Raw genomic sequence first — 16,120 nt, 5'->3', positions numbered from 1 at the left:
TACCTTTTTTGCCCCGGCAAGGCTTGGTTGTGTTACTGTTGTAGTTGTAGACTTCTGCTTGTTCGCAGAACTGTTTTGAGCCTTGAGTTCAAAAAATATCACCCATTCAACTGAACAAAATTCAAGAAAAAAGGTCTCAACAAGGAATATAAAGATTCTTCCAATTGGAGAGGTGCCAAGCCTCACACACCATAGAGTGAAGTGCCTTTCTTTAGCTATATCTATCAATGGATGAACATCATTTGTGCAACCAAGTTATAGCCAACTTCAGAGTGATACGCTGCACTGCAATATGCTATTCTTTTTTTGCTATAACAAAATGCTATTCATAAGCATCATGTGTGACTTTTTTATATACTGATGCCTTGGATGAAATTCGTTCCAAGTGTTTTTTTTTTTTTGGGGATATAATAAGCAACTAATCTTAATCTTAGGAATTTGGCTGAGTCATTTGCAGCAAGCATGCAACATTCACATTGTATTGGCATGGTAAAAGCAAAGTTATAATGAACACATTGCAGGTGCCCTAATCAGTCCAAGAGTCCAAGCCTCAAATCATTTGACTATATCATGAAATCTTCCAGGCATTTACAGATTTACCATGTTGCTAACAAGTTCAACTAACACCTACAAGTATACGTGTGAAGTTCTTTCCATGCCATAAGGACAAATTTCAAAGCCAAACTGGGTAGAGCATTTGGTCATGCTTGAAAGAAGCCCTGCTCACTCAAATTCCTTCTCAGCATAATACATCCCCAGTTCATATTTCTCTGCTACAGCTGCCATATCTTCCCCCATCAACTGAACTTTATCTTGGATGGTACTGCAGGATTTTCCTCTATGATTGTAGTATTGTATAATATCTCTCAGTTTCGTCTTAAAACTTTCTCAAATCCCGGAGGAATGCCATCTTGGTCCACCGCATTGAAACACTTCCTATTTGAGCTGTGCAAGTGGGGCTCAAAAGCAATCTCACTTCTACTTCTAACCCCTTGTTTATACCCTAATATTAATTGTTCACTACTAGAAATCAAATACTTCAAAATAGTTGAAGTCTTTCTATCTAACCTATGCAATTTACTCCCGGAATTAGAAGTGAGTTCATAATGTCTCTTGGATGCATATCTTGAAACAACCATATCATCTCTCCCCACATTCTCTCCACCTACCATATCAATTTCCATATCAACTGCCTCACTATCATCCATGCTCACGCGGTCATTGTGTGCATGTTCCACAGAAGAAATGACTGGAGGAGGTTCTGCATCTCCCTTGTCAAGAGTATGATTATCTTTTACAGGGCAAAAGACTCCCCAAAACTGGTATTCTGCTTCCAACCTCGCAATAACATCTATAAACACAAATTTTTTTGCCATATTCATCAAGGCAAGGAAAATCATGTACAAAGAACCATTTGGCGGTAATGTAAATAAACACACAAAACACCAACAACCACCACATCAACCTATAGCCAAAATCTTCAATCTGGAAGTCTACTGGTGCATCATAAGTTCACATATCAGGATCCTCATGCATGAAGAAGATATACTGTTTATAGTTTAGAAAAACAAAGAATTCATTTTAATATTGAAATTTCAAACTTACGTTGGCCCCCTCATATAGTATTCATAAATTTCTACGCCCACAATATTTAACATCTGATAAGGGACCAACTAGATTTTTTTATTTTTAACTTTTTGGTACCAATATTCAAGTAAAATGAACTTAAAAATCCACCAGTGCACAATTATGTTAAACCAGGAAAATAAAGTAGTTCATACAGAAAAACTAATAAGGCAAGGCCCTAGTCAGGGAAGTATAAATAAGGACCAATATATCGGGAGACAATCCTAGATTCCAATGCAAGTTATTTCAGTATCAATAAGGATAATCTCAATCAAAAAAATAATCAGAAAACCTAAAAAGGTTGACCTTGTTATTCTCATCAATCAGAAAAGCTTGAGCTACAGTGAAAAGAAATAGGAAAACTGAATGATGTGGAAAAAAGATAACTCACTCTGCGAGTCCACATGCAGCTGTTTTGATGTAAATATCAGCAACTCCACACCATTAAAGGAGCTTCTCATCAATGAATTTTGGATCTCCATCTGCTCAAACAGGGAGGCAGCGTGCTCTTTGGAACTATAAGTGAATAGAAGATGTATAAAAAACTGCATAACCAGAAGATGCCCTTAAAAGCTGAAGCAGAGATAGCCACACAAAAATAAGATGCTGAGACAAACCTCTCAATATTATCATCAGGGGAAAAGTATAGAGCAATGTCACGAAGATCAGGACAATCATTCTGAAAAAGATCTGCCAAAATTTGGGATTGAGGAAGCAACTCAACACTAAGGACTAGAGGCATTTTTCCTGAAAACTCAGAGGCTCTACAACTGATGGAGGGCGGAAGTTGAGCCTTGAACCCACCAAGAAAGTTTTTAGGTGTAGAATTAATAACAGAAAATCCTCCCCTGAAGAAAGAAAAATCTTGCATGACTCACAAATCCAATAGAGAAAAAAGAGGAAATGTTTGCCATGTACATCCCAAGAAACAATCTATTAGACAAAATGATGAAAATATGTTACTTCTAAACATTCTTTTTATGATTGAATGAGTTCCAACATCATGAAAGAATAGATTATATACAAAACAAGAAGACATTGGTTACCGACTTCCAAGTAGCATGTGAAGTAGGGAGATAATCACAGTATAGCTTGAATATAGGTAAAATATTCAGCAACTTGCTTTTTTCAACATCAGAGTTCTTTTGTTCAGCAACAGCTTGGGACTTACCACCTACAAAATACAGAAATAGCAATAACTAAGAGCAATTAGGTTACCAAAGTGTTATATGGCCTACTACAGTCCCAACTATAAACACAATTTCAATAACACAAAAGCAACAAGCTACAGGTTCAAGTCCATGAATCAGCCCCCGCAAAAGTGGGACTTTGTGCACTAGGTACAACTCTTTTTCTATCTTATGAATGCTCTTTTACGAGAAAACTGAGGCAGAAAGTGTTATAATTGAGTTTGTTTTAAAGGCTGTTGAATGGATGGGTACTAGGGGATTCACTCACTTTATACAAGCTTATACAAGCTTGCTTGGGCTTCTTTCATTTATCATGTCTGGCTTTAAAGAACTGCAAGAGCTCACAATGGTCTGATTCACAAAGAGGAGAAGATTATGGGTTAATCAAGTACGATGTTAGAGCTAGAATGGGAGTATGCAATGGGTTCAAAAAAATTGAACAATAGGGTACTGTCTAGTTATTTGGATATATGTTTCTTAATTATAGAATCACTATCTAGCAGTTTGGTATTGTGTTCTGCTGTTGTTGCTGCTTGTCATTTGATTGTTTATAATTTTTCATATAAGTATCTATCTTTTGTTTCTGATCAATTTAAAAATCTTTCTTGATTGTTTAATGAAATTATCTCATTCAAAAAAAGAAAAAAAAAATACTGAGACCTGCTGTAGTCATTTCAGAGCAATATATTGTCATGGTTCTCATGGTGATGTCCTTCCCACCAGCTTCTGGCAATACCATCCCACTTGACAAACATGATTTACAAATCCAATCTTCTGGAATATCATGGAGAATAAGCGGCATGCAATAACTGAAAATGGAGAGATCAGAATGACAATCTTTGCACCATATTTATCAATTGAAAAGCATATAATTAAAGAGTTAAGGCATGAAACAAATCAAAAGAATGAACCATAAACATCCAACCTATTCCATCCAAGTGACCTTACAAAACTTTAAGAGTACTACATAGAATGATCATTACGGTTCAAGAGCTGAAAAGTACAAGAACAAGAGATCCATCCAACCAATTTGAACTTATGGTCTAAACACACTGCAGTTGGGTCCTGAAAGAACCAATATAAAAGCCTATATGGGAAGAAAACACCACCTGAATTAAGTCTCCTTGCTTCCTACAACAAGAGTAGTTGTGTATACTTAAAAAATGGTGGAAATGAAAAATGTGCATTTCATTTTTCATGTACTGATAGTAATTAGAAGTCATTGATGGGGCACTAAATTAGGAAAATAAAGTGAAATTAATTGCATAGATGAACATGCACACGCGTGAACACAAAGGTGTTGGAGGCGAATAAGAAGTGAAAAACATGGAAAGTACTATCATTTTTGCTACCAAAAAAAAAGGGTTTCTGACTGACATGACAATAAGCATGATTAGTGTCGCATCAATAACTTTTGTTTTGTGTTTAAAAGTTGACACATAGTTTATACAATTTATGAAGTAATAATTGTAATATCCTAACATCACTCATAAAATATTATCATACCCATGTTCATGACTACAGCAACTGGAGCAAGTAGCTAATGCATAGTCAAAACCAGCATCACCACATATGTCACAAATTTCATCCTGCAAGGTGGAAAAGTAGAACATGACATTCCAAATACAAGTACCAAAACATTAATGGAATTTAATTAAGTTCAATCAAAATATTCAGGTCAACTTTTGGAATTTATTAATTGAAAATAATTTGGTTCCTTTTTGACCAAAATAGGTCCTGGTTGGGAATTATTGGGATGTCTAAGTGCTTTTCTGACTTTTGGCACATCCAGAAACCACTTTTGAAAGAAACCAAGGTGACAAAAATTTATGGAGGGAAAATGGGGACAGGTGGCACAAACCTATGTGGGGCATTTAAAATTTGGGCCCAAAAGCAGCTAAGGAAAATCTGGGCCACTATAGACTGCCCCTGCAGTCCAAAAGGACAGGCACCAACAGCCGCAATAATTATTAAAAAAAATTATGATTTACTTGCAAAGGTAATATATTTATATTGTTAAATCAATTATCACAAAATTACTCTACAGAATTTTCATTTATAAACACATTTTACTAGTAGTATTTTCTCCCCTATATAAACACATTTATAAAACACATGCACTATCAGGGATTCGATGTATTACACATCTATACTTCTCTTTCACATAAAGGTATATTCCATCGTGTATAGACATGATAAGTGGGTTGTGGGGCTCTTGCTTATATGAGAGAAGGATGTACACAAAATGCACTTACTAATTTCCCCTTCAAGAAGACGAAAGTATCTTGTGCACTGTACATATATGCACATTCCTTCTCATAGCATGTGAGTTTTACATGGTTGTAAAGTTCACACAATTTGAAGAATGATTCACATATCTTATGCATGATAGGTTCAAAAATACCACTTCTTGAACTAATGGGGAAGGTCTTTTTAGTATATCATATAAATTTTTTTCTAATCTTTTTTTTCTCCTCATGGGAAGTGTCATCAAGGTAGATCTAATACTTTTTCCCAATTTGATCTTATCTAGGTTAATTGTTTATATATAAAGAAATATCTAGTTATTTCCACTATCCATTGTGCATAGATAACATATCAACATCTTTTGCTTTCACCCTCTTACTACAAAAAGTTTATAGCCAATCAGAAAAAGGACTATAAACAATTTAAAAGCAAAAAACAAAAACAAAATCTTTCCAAATTAGCAAACCCCATTAGCCTCTAAAGTTATGTAGTAAAATAAAAAATCTCAACATTCTTGAAAAATAAAAAGAAGAAGCCATACCAGTGCTGATAATTTTCCCCCCTTATTATACAATAAGTAAGAGGAAGATTTACACCCAAGATGAATTAGACAACACTACTAAGCTACAATACACTCCCATTTTCATTTAACTCAGTAACTCAAACATTCACACTTCACAACAACAGTTAAAAAAAGGAAAAAAATCCTAATTTTTCTCAAACAAAATAAATAAACAGACATCTTATATATAAAAAAAATAATTAAAAAAAAAAAAGTTTCCTTTAATGTTAAAGAAGAAGAAGATGTCTTCGTTGAAAATACCAAGAACTCGTAAATAAGGTGACAAGCTTAATTGCTTAACATCTAATAAACAATTAATATAAAAGCACAAAAAGTATATCAGACAAAACCAGACATTATTATATTACAGAACATTATTAAAACAAAACCAACCCAGACTCAACCATCAAGGTTTCATGGGCACCCATCAAAAAATTCATGATCAAGCAGTTACATTACTTACTGTATATATATAGCATAATAAATGAACACAGAGAGATTCAACAAACATATAAAAAAAATCTTTTTATATAAAGAAGGTACCAAAGTTTAACTGGCATGGACAAAAAAAAAAAAAAAGCAGGATAGAGAGAGAGTATAAACAATGTAGATTAGCGATTTTACCAAGTGGGGTTCCTTCATTGTTGCTGATATTCTGTTCTTTTTGTCGTTCTCGGAGAGAGTGAAAGCTGGGAGGTCTCTTTGTGGCCATGGGTTTTGGGAAGCTGAGAGAGAGAGAGAGAAAGAGAGAAATGATGAAATAAAATAACTATATGAACAAAGGGTTTTTTTTTTTTTTTTTTTTCTTCTTCTTAAATTACAAATTTTATTATATTGTTGACTTAAAAATAAATTAAATATGTATTAATTAATTTATTAAATTGTTGAACTGCGTCCAATTATATTCAATGCCACGTTATTAATATGGTATAAAATTTATAATATTTTTATATCTTTTTGACTTTTTATTTACTAATTATTAATTTACTAAGCGGTTGAACCTCGTCAAATTATATTCAATGCCACATTATTTATATAGTAAAATTTATAATATTTTATATATTTTCGACTTCATGTCGTCGGTTTGGGGGAAAAAATTGCGAAACAAACTATTTATGAGAAAAAATTAGGCACATGACACGTGTTCAAAGTTATTTAGTAAGTTTGACTCTTTTTGAAAGTCGAGTTTGGCAAACTTGACTTTGGACTGGAAAACGAACCTATAGTGGCGTTTTTGACAAACGCCACTAAAAAAAACGCCACTATAGTGTCTAGTTTCCAGCCCAAAGTCGAGTTTGCCAAACTCAACTTTCAAAAAACAGTCCAACTTAGTAAATAACTTTGAACACGTGCCACGCGCCTAATTTTTTCCTAGAAATAGTCTATTTGGCAATTTTTTCCCGATTTGGGCCTTTAACGTTATAAATTTGAATTCGGATTTATGTCGGTGCACAGAATGATTAGAATTGTATTACGGGCTAATTACACTTCTCTCCCTTAAGATTTATAGGAATGACACTCCACCTCAAACCAGAAAAAGAAAAACACTTCCCTTCTTTGAAGTTTGAAGAAATTAAGGCTCCTCCCTTTTGTTTATATTAATAATGAAATGATCTAAATTTTTATAAGAATCTCTTTAAAAAAAATTAATCATTGTTAGTTAAAAAAAAAAAAAAACTGCTAAATTTAGAATAAAATGCCAAATTTATCAAGTACTGAAAAACACTTGCAATGGAAAATTTCTTCATAATCCCCAAAAAATAGCAAAATTTGCAATTAATATTTTAAAATACACTTTAATTAAAAATTTAAAATAATGAATTTTAATGATGAAATAAGATAATTTTGGAAGCCTGAACATGATGTTTTACTAATTCCAAATTATCACATCAAATGTTATTGAAAAAATTATGAAATTTGTTTAGGATTTGATTAACAAATGTTAAAGTGTATTAGTTGAGGTTAAGTTTTTTATTCCAATCGATCAACTTATATAGTATGATGGATGTGATACCTATCTTCTCAACCTTGTCACAAGCTCACAGCCATTGTGATGTGAGATCAAAAATGTTCTATCATGTCAAAGGTTTTGTAGCTGAATTGGTACCTGTCCATGCACAAAATGGTTGGGAGTCTACGGGAGAAAGGGTTCGAACAGCGAGGTTAGTAGAAAGTTGTAATTATCCCTAAAAAAAATGTTCTATCATTTCCAATACATACATATGTATATGAAGAAACAGTGAATCAATTGTTCAGTGTGACATTGTTCATAACTTTTACTTTTTATTTTGAGATAGTTACAATATGCTGTTAACCTCACAATTCAAACATTTTTCCCTTTAAACTCCCAATCACTTTGTGCAAGGGGAGATGCCAATCCAGCTATAAGGCTGTGGGCATACCTATTATCTTTATAATAGTGGTTTGTGTAACTACTTGTTTTGGACCAGGATGTGTTTTTTTTTTTTTTTCCCTTGGATTTAGATGCTCTATATTTCAAAGGTAACTATATCATAGAGTTCTTAAAATCTTAAGTTCTTAACAATTCATGGTAAAATGAATGGTTTTGATTTTATCATGTCATCATCATTTAAAAGGGAAAAATATACATTAAGTTGTGAGTATAGAAATTTATTTGAAATTGATCCAAACTCTAGGATATCTTTTTGCATTTTGCACACATTTAAACAAAGAATTTCGGTTTTCCATTTAAAGATGTGGAGATTAAAACCCACAACTACTTGCTATTGTATTTCTTTTTTTTTTTTTAGGAAAATTGTTATTGTATATTTAAAATAAAATGAGATATCCAATTGAAAAAGTATTAGAAGTAAGTCAAACCTTTTAGAAGATCCTATTGAGATTAATTATTTCTTAAGGGGAAAAAATGTTATTTATAAGTTGTAATCAAACATAAGCAAACCAAGAAAGAAAAAGGAAACAACCAAACAAATTTTGGAATATTATTAGAATAGGATATAATAGTCTCTTTTTTTTTTTTTTCCTTTTTTTTTAACAATGGGATATATAATCATAACATCATTTTGATCCTAGCTACCTATGATTGATGCTAAAAACACTCGCACTAAAAAACCAAAAAAGAATAGCACTGGATAAGGCTAAAAACACTAGCACCGTAAAACCAACCAACTTTTCAAAAAGAGAAGTGATATCTTTGCAACACTTTCGCAACAAATTTTAGGTGAGGAGCTATTATTGATTCAAAATGATAGTTTTTTATTATTATTATTATTTATTTATAAACAATGGGATATAAGTCAGAGCATCATTTTGATCCCAGATCTCTATGACTGATGCTAAAAACACTAGCACTAAAAAACCAACCCCAACTTCCCAAAAAGAACAACACTGGATAAGGCTAAAAACACTAGCACCGTACAACGAACCAACTTTTCAAAAAGAGAAGTGGTATTTCTGTAATATTTTTACAATAATTCTTAGTGGCACCAAATTTCTTTCTTTTTCTTATCTCGTGCTTCTTACTGAAGTTTAGGTGAATACCCAGTTGCTTGTTTTGGATTCTCGATTGTTATTCAGCTTCCTTTGCAGTAGAATCAGTAAGTAGAGGTATTTCTTTGGTGTATTTGTAAACTTGCAATGTAAGCCTATTGTGGGAATTTGATTGGGCTTTCGATTGTGTTGGGTTCATTTGGTTGATAATATCGGTGTGTATATGCCAGTGTTTTGCAATTCAATTCTGCTTTCAAGGGGGAAAGATAGTATCTTGAAGTGCTTTTGAGCTATATATTATGCTGGTTGCTGTATTAAGTCTGTCTGATTTTTGTTAATAACTATATTGACAGTGCTAGTTAGGGTGTTTCATGTACTTTATGTGGTTTAGCTTCTTGAAAGTATGTTTTTGGAGTTTCAATTTCATTCATATTTTGCATTCATTCTGCTTTTAATGGGAAGATAGTATCTTAACATTCTTTTGAGCTTCATATTATGTTGGTTGCAGTACAAGGTTAGCACGGTTAATAATATCAGCCCAGGTACCGTGCTCGGAAAAATAATATATATATATGTGTGTGTGTGTGTATTAAGTTAGTTTAATTCTTGGAAGTATGTTTTTGGAGTTGCAATTTTGTTTTTCACTTTGAAGTATGAAGTTATATCCTTTTTATTGAACTCAGATCTTGGGAGGGATGAGAGGACTAAATTTGTTGTCCTTGGCAATATTTTTGGTTCTTACAACCCTTCAAGAGGCATGGTCACATGGGGATCAGCCTCTATCAAAAATTGCGATTCATAAGGCAACAGTTGATCTTAATCGTGATGCTTATATTAAAGCTTCTCCTACAGTCCTACAGTCCTCGGATTAAACGTAAGCCTCAACATCATTGTGCTTCTTTCATCTCTGTCTAATTATTTAGAATATGTGTTTTAATCAGGAACTTGCTTGATGATCTTCAAGTTTGCATGCTTTTTAGTTGTAAAAATAAAATATGGCCATTGAATTTCCTATGTGGATTGTAGTTTGTGTTGGGGGATCAAACCACTAATATTGTGCTTAACGTAGATTTTGTTTTGTGGCTGATGCAAGTTTTAGTCACTGTTTTAGGAGCAAACTACAGAAAGGGTGACATTGGAGTATAGTTCTCCAAAGCCATCAGCTGATGATTGGATAGGAGTATTTTCTCCTGCCAATTTCAAGTGAGTAAATGTCAATGCATTTCTGAACCTTCAGTCCACATTTGGAACCTTGTGAACTTTTCTTGTTTTGTTATGCTTGTAATAAACCTTAATGGCATTGATCTAATTGGAAGCCCTTCCACTTCAACATTTTCAGTGCTTCCACCTGCCCTGAAGTAAACCCTAGAGTTTATCCTCCACTACTATGTTCTGCACCTATCAAGGTTCATCCTGCACAGCACATTGACTTTTTGAAATTCTTCTTGCCCTGAACTTCTTTGGCATAGAAAAGGAGCTAAAAGTGTGAACTCGATTGTCTTCTTTTGCAGTATCAGTTTGCAAACTACTCCAGTCCTGAGTACAAAGACACTGGTAAAGGATATTTGAAGCTTCAGCTGATTAATCAGAGATTAGATTTCTCATTTGCACTATTTTCTGGTGGCTTATCAAATGTATGCTCACAAATGTCAATATCTGCATATTTACATGATAACTTATTTGTTTTATATGAAGCAATATTTCTTATGCAATGAAATATTACGTTTTCCTGTTTAGTTCTTTGAAAGAAAGAAAAAAATATTTAACTTTTGATATTTTGGAAATTTCATATATAAACAATGCTTGTGATCATTGCTTCATGGATTATAGTATATATACAACAAAGCTCTAATCTCAACTACTTTGGGTTGGCTAACTCAATCCATATCTGCTATTCTGAATGCTGACTCCATATTTTCCTTAAAACCTTGGCAGTGATGGCTTCTTGCAAGGCCTCTACCTATGTCCTTTTTGCTCTCTTCTTGTCTTCCTTCATTTTCTTTTTCCATTTTCATGACCTCTCTTTTTTACATTAAAAGCTTTCTTTTTGCTATTTGCATTTAGAACTTGATTGACCTTTTCTGCAATTTGTTTATTTATGTATTTATTTTCTGTATAATAGCCTAAGCTAGTGGCAGTTTCAAATCAAGTACCTTTTGCAAATCCAAATGCACCAGTTTACCCACGCTTAGCTCAAGGGAAACAATGGAATGAAGTAAGTCCAATTTTTATTTTCTTTTAATAATTGAAGCTCATACATGACATAACAAGAGTAGGTCTGCTTATTTTGTGCATAGACTATCAACACAGCACATGTATTTATCCTGCCTGTTCTGCTTTGTACTGTAAAGCTATTCATTTACCTTGAAGCTTTTGTTCCACTAGTTTTCTAGCACCTTCTTCTACTCTTTTTTTTTTTCCTTGAACTAATAACATTTGATACTTATTCTAATGCTACCTTAGGTTACTGCTTTTACATTAAGAAGCTTACAATTTCAAGTAGATAACACGGTTTTGAATTGATACTCTGATGACTGTGACATGGACAAGTGGATATGGGATCAATGAAGCAGGAGCTTTTGTTGAGTGGGGTCCAAAAGGAGGTGACCAAGTGCATTCTCCAGCTGGGACACTGACTTTCGATCGTAACAGCATGTGTGGTGTGTAAAATTCGTACGTTTGAATTTTTTTTTCTTAAAAACTATCTGGGAATGTTGCTGCTCTAAACATCAGGACTCACCAGCACGCATAAAGGAAAAAGAAAAAAAATAAACTTATCCCTAGAATTGGGACAGATTATGTTCAGAAGGTTGACACATTTGCAAAAGAATTGCATGATGGTTCATTTTTCTTTTCAATATTGTTGAAATATCACTCAAAATCTGTTCTTGAGTTCTTTCCCATTGGTCCATAACTCATCTTATTGTTATATTTGAGCAGATGCACCGGCAAGGACAGTGGGATGGCAGGATCCTGGATTTATACATATGAGTTTTCTGAATGAGTTGTGGCCCAATGCAGTGTATGTTGTATCTTTATTCTTGCATATGATTTTGATTTTAGGTGTGAACTCTTAAAAATTGGGTTTTGGGCCAAGTTTTATGCAGAGGAGCAGCACCTCCTTTGTTATGCATTTATATGTCCATAATATTAATCTTTGTATAATTTTATTTGAGCTTAAGTTTTTACTTTTTGGCCAAAATTTTGTGAAAATTTCAATCCACAAGCTCTTAAATTTCTTTTCTTATTTCATCAATCAGTAACACCTCTCCAGCAATAACAACCAATGGGCTAACCCATAGACCCAAAAGGATTGAATTTGAAATAGGAATATTTTCACTAGATTAGTTTTGACTATAAGATAGGAACCGTAGAAGTTATTGGTTGGGTACTTTGTTGAAATTTCGCTTTCAGCATTTCAACTTATGAGTAACTCAACATTCAATTATGTTTTTTTATTGATGATTATTCAGATATACTTACAAGCTGGGGCATAAATTGTTCAATGGTACATATGTTTGGAGTCAACAATTATCAGTTTAGTGCATCTCCTTATCCTGGTCAAAATTCTCTACAACGTGTAGTTATTTTTGGTGACATGGGGAAGGTTTGAACTCTATTGGAAAATTTTATGTACATCTAAATTATTAAATCCCATATTGCAGCCATGGCTAATCAATGACTCGTGTGTGGGTTATTGCAGTTTATTTATATTTATCATCAGTAGCATACTAATTTATCTTGCTTAGCATTTTTTTTTTTTGTTATAATATTAAATGTACAAGTATCTGCCTGATCTTACAGTAGTATATTCAATTTCTCACTTTGAATGCACAGTAATTTCATTCTCTTAAACTCAGAATATTGATCTCCAAGATCAAATCTGCTGTGTATTAAAAATTTGCTGCTTTAAGTTTTAGGATCAATGTTTAAGATTATGAAGCCCTATCCAATTTTTATGTAGTTTTTGGAATTTTGCTTAAACCTTTCCCTCTGTAGGATGAAGTTGATGGTTCCAACGAATATAACAATTTCCAGCGTGGCTCTCTTAACGCTACTCGAGAGCCTATTAGAGACTTAAAGAACATTGATATAGTTTTCCACATTGGAGATATTTGTTATGCAAATGGATACATTTCACAGTGGGACCAATTTACTGCACAGGTTGAGCCAATTGCATCAACAGTGCCATACATGATTGCAAGGTTTCATCTTAAAATATCACGCATAATATTTAAGCTTATACTTGTCTTGTACCTTGTCTTATGTGCCACTTGGTGAACAATCATTATAGTGGTAACCATGAGTGTGACTGGCCAGGGACTGGATCATTCTATGGGAATATGGACTCTGGGGGGCGGAATGTGGCGTGTTGGCGAAGACTATGTTTTATGTCCCTGCTGAGAACAGAGCCAAATTCTGGTACAGGAATATCATTTCAAACTTGTTTTGCTTTCCATTCACCTATATGTTTGTGTTTTTATATGAAAAAGTAGATTGCTAAGTGATTGGCATTCACCTATAGCTGTATATTTATATGTTTTATTAATATTGTACCAGTACATCAATCTCCCCATATGTGGCCTACAATAGGACTTAAATTCTAGATGTGCAAGAAACTGGCGTAAACAATATTATTTTCATTTTCTAGGTACTCCACCGATTATGGCATGTTCCACTTCTGCATAGCTGACACTGAACATGACTGGAGGGAAGGAACTGAGCAGTACAAGTTCATTGAGCATTGCTTGGCATTAGTTGATAGGCAAAAGCAACCATGGCTAATTTTTCTTGCACATCGAGTACTTGGTTATTCATCTGGTATCAGTTATGCAGTTGAAGGATCATTTGAGGAACCAATGGGGAGGGAGAGCCTGCAAAAGCTCTGGCAGAAATACAAGGTGGACATTGCTGTGTATGGCCATGTGCACAATTATGAAAGGACATGTCCCATATACCAGGTATTCTTATAATTTCTGCATGAAAAAGAATGTTACTTATCCATATCTTTTTTATGCATCTCACTCCAACAAGGAAGTTAATATGAATTGTTTCAAAGGAAACTACAACATTTCCATTGTGCCTCTAAACTTAAGTCAAATAAGGTCACAATGAAATGTGATTTTGGGTAGCAGGTTTCAGAATAACCTGCTAATGTTATGTATATGTTTTGTAAATAACGAGTTACTGACCTGTAGAATATAGACTTATTTGATTACTTTTTCCCCATCTCTGAGAATTATCTTTCATTAGCTTTTCTCAAGCAGAAAATCTCCAAGAAAAAACAAAAACAACAAGAAGGACAGCAATAGTAATATTAGCTACATTAGTAATAAGGGGTTCCACTTCTCTTGATGTAACTTAAGACAGCAAATCTGTATCTGCTTTCCATCTAAAAGTCATTTCTATATGCTTTTTCTAGATACACACAAAGAGGACAGACTTCACAGAATTATATGGTGTATTAAGATTACTTGGCTCTTTTGGTTCTAATATCTTATAAATGCTTTGAACAAACCCTTCATGGACCTGACTTAAAATGGTCTATATAGCCTATTAAGGCAAGCATTTCGGCTGTAGTAGGATTGCGGCAGTTGAGCAGTAAGTAAATCTTGAAGTCAAAATTGCACAGTCACGGTTCTCCAGTCTCCACTATAAATTTTTTTTATCATTATAATTTTTAAGTTTGGAAAAAAAAAAAAAAAAAACTCCATAATTGGAAAACAGAACGCAAGTAACACCAAAACAAAATTTTCATGTAGTCCTTTTCATTTCCCTTCCTTTTTTTTTTCAGATACAGTAGTGCCTCCTTTCAAAAGACATGGGACATGCTACTTGTGAGATAAATATTAGCTACAGGCAATTGAGTCTGAAAATGTATTGAATTGCAAGCTTCTTTATACTAACAATTCATTGCCATTTTCTTTGCAGAATATTTGCACCAATGAAGAGAAGCACTACTATAAGGGCACCTTGAATGGAACAATACATGTGGTTGCTGGTGGTGCAGGAGCAAGCCTTTCACCTTTTACAACCCTCCAAACCAAATGGAGTTTCTTTAGAGACTATGACTATGGATTCATAAAACTTACAGCATTTGACCATTCAAACCTGTTGTTTGAGTACAAGAAGAGCAGGGATGGAAAGGTTTACGACTCTTTCAGAATTTCCCGGGATTACAGGGACATCTTGGCTTGCATTGTGGATAGTTGCCCAAGCATCACCTTAGCATCTTGAATGATGAGGCTTCCTGTAGTGAAATCACATTAGTTATGATTGTATTCTTTTTCTTTTCTTTTTGTTTTTTAATTACAATTGTGACTGTCTTACCACAATAAAATTGTGAATAAGTAATCTCTTCTTAAGCAAAAAAAAAAAAAAAGGAAAAAAGAAGAAGAAAAAAACAAAACAAAAGAAAAAGGGAATAAGTAATCTCTTATCAAGATTATTACTTGAATGCTAGAGACTGGCTGCTATATCTGTAAGAAATCAAAGATATATAAATATACAGGCATTTGTTTTTAGTTGAGTTGTTGAAACTTTTATCTCATAAGCTGTATATGTTTTGCATTGATCTCTGTTCTTCTAACCAGCCAATTGTAGAAAAGCAAATATACGATAGAATTTGTATTTATGCATTATTTTTTGGTTCCGTCTTTATTTCGACAAAATTAAGTAGAAGAACCCAAATTCCAAATGATTGAAAACATGACTGAATCTGTCCTACTTTACTCTTTGGGGCGTAGTGGAAGAAGGGCGGAGATTTTTGAACAAGGAAAATGATCCAACGATTTTCAAAAATGTCATGTACGGTTCTATAGAGTGGCAATAAGGGTGACTTATCTATCAATTTTTCTACTATCAGTCCCAAAAAACCATATCAAACATTATAAATGAAAATTCATCATTATATTAGCAAACTCATGTTCTAATTCTAAAGACAGTGAAGTAACTGCCCCAAGGGTGGCCTAGTGGTAAGGTTCCTGTGCGCATGCGCAATGATCCCTCGTTCGAACCCTAGTGA

General features: G+C 33.6%; 1 protein-coding gene and 2 pseudogenes across 4 annotated transcripts; 2 read left to right on the top strand and 1 right to left on the bottom strand.

Annotated features, from left to right (window-relative positions):
- Positions 1-16,120, top strand: part of LOC115979084 — a 100,115-nt pseudogene that overhangs the window by 12,197 nt on the left and 71,798 nt on the right.
- On the bottom strand, positions 528-6,351 carry LOC115979080. Of its 3 annotated transcripts, XM_031101050.1 has the most exons (7): positions 6,250-6,351; positions 4,323-4,405; positions 3,477-3,625; positions 2,677-2,800; positions 2,244-2,474; positions 2,018-2,142; positions 528-1,351 (listed from the first exon to the last, which is right to left on the bottom strand). In XM_031101050.1, the coding sequence occupies exons 1-7, from the start codon at positions 6,265-6,267 to the stop codon at positions 867-869; spliced, it is 1,215 nt and encodes a 404-aa protein (XP_030956910.1). In that variant the 5' UTR covers positions 6,268-6,351; the 3' UTR covers positions 528-866. The 3 variants fall into 3 exon arrangements, with proteins under 3 accessions (XP_030956910.1, XP_030956909.1, XP_030956911.1); XM_031101049.1 differs by lacking the exon at positions 6,250-6,351 and having other exon boundaries at positions 4,323-5,432; XM_031101051.1 differs by lacking the exons at positions 4,323-4,405; positions 6,250-6,351 and adding an exon at positions 3,742-3,908.
- Positions 8,945-15,478, top strand: LOC115979092 (annotated as a pseudogene). The gene is made up of 12 exons (XR_004088940.1): positions 8,945-9,966; positions 10,224-10,299; positions 10,436-10,502; positions 10,608-10,730; positions 11,219-11,311; positions 11,627-11,756; positions 12,037-12,118; positions 12,570-12,703; positions 13,096-13,301; positions 13,391-13,518; positions 13,748-14,057; positions 15,028-15,478. The product of XR_004088940.1 is annotated as a probable inactive purple acid phosphatase 1 (transcript).

Source organism: Quercus lobata, chromosome 3, assembly GCF_001633185.2.
Source record: "Quercus lobata isolate SW786 chromosome 3, ValleyOak3.0 Primary Assembly, whole genome shotgun sequence".
NCBI lineage: Eukaryota > Viridiplantae > Streptophyta > Magnoliopsida > Fagales > Fagaceae > Quercus > Quercus lobata.
This window is presented reverse-complemented; position numbering and strand designations above follow the sequence as displayed.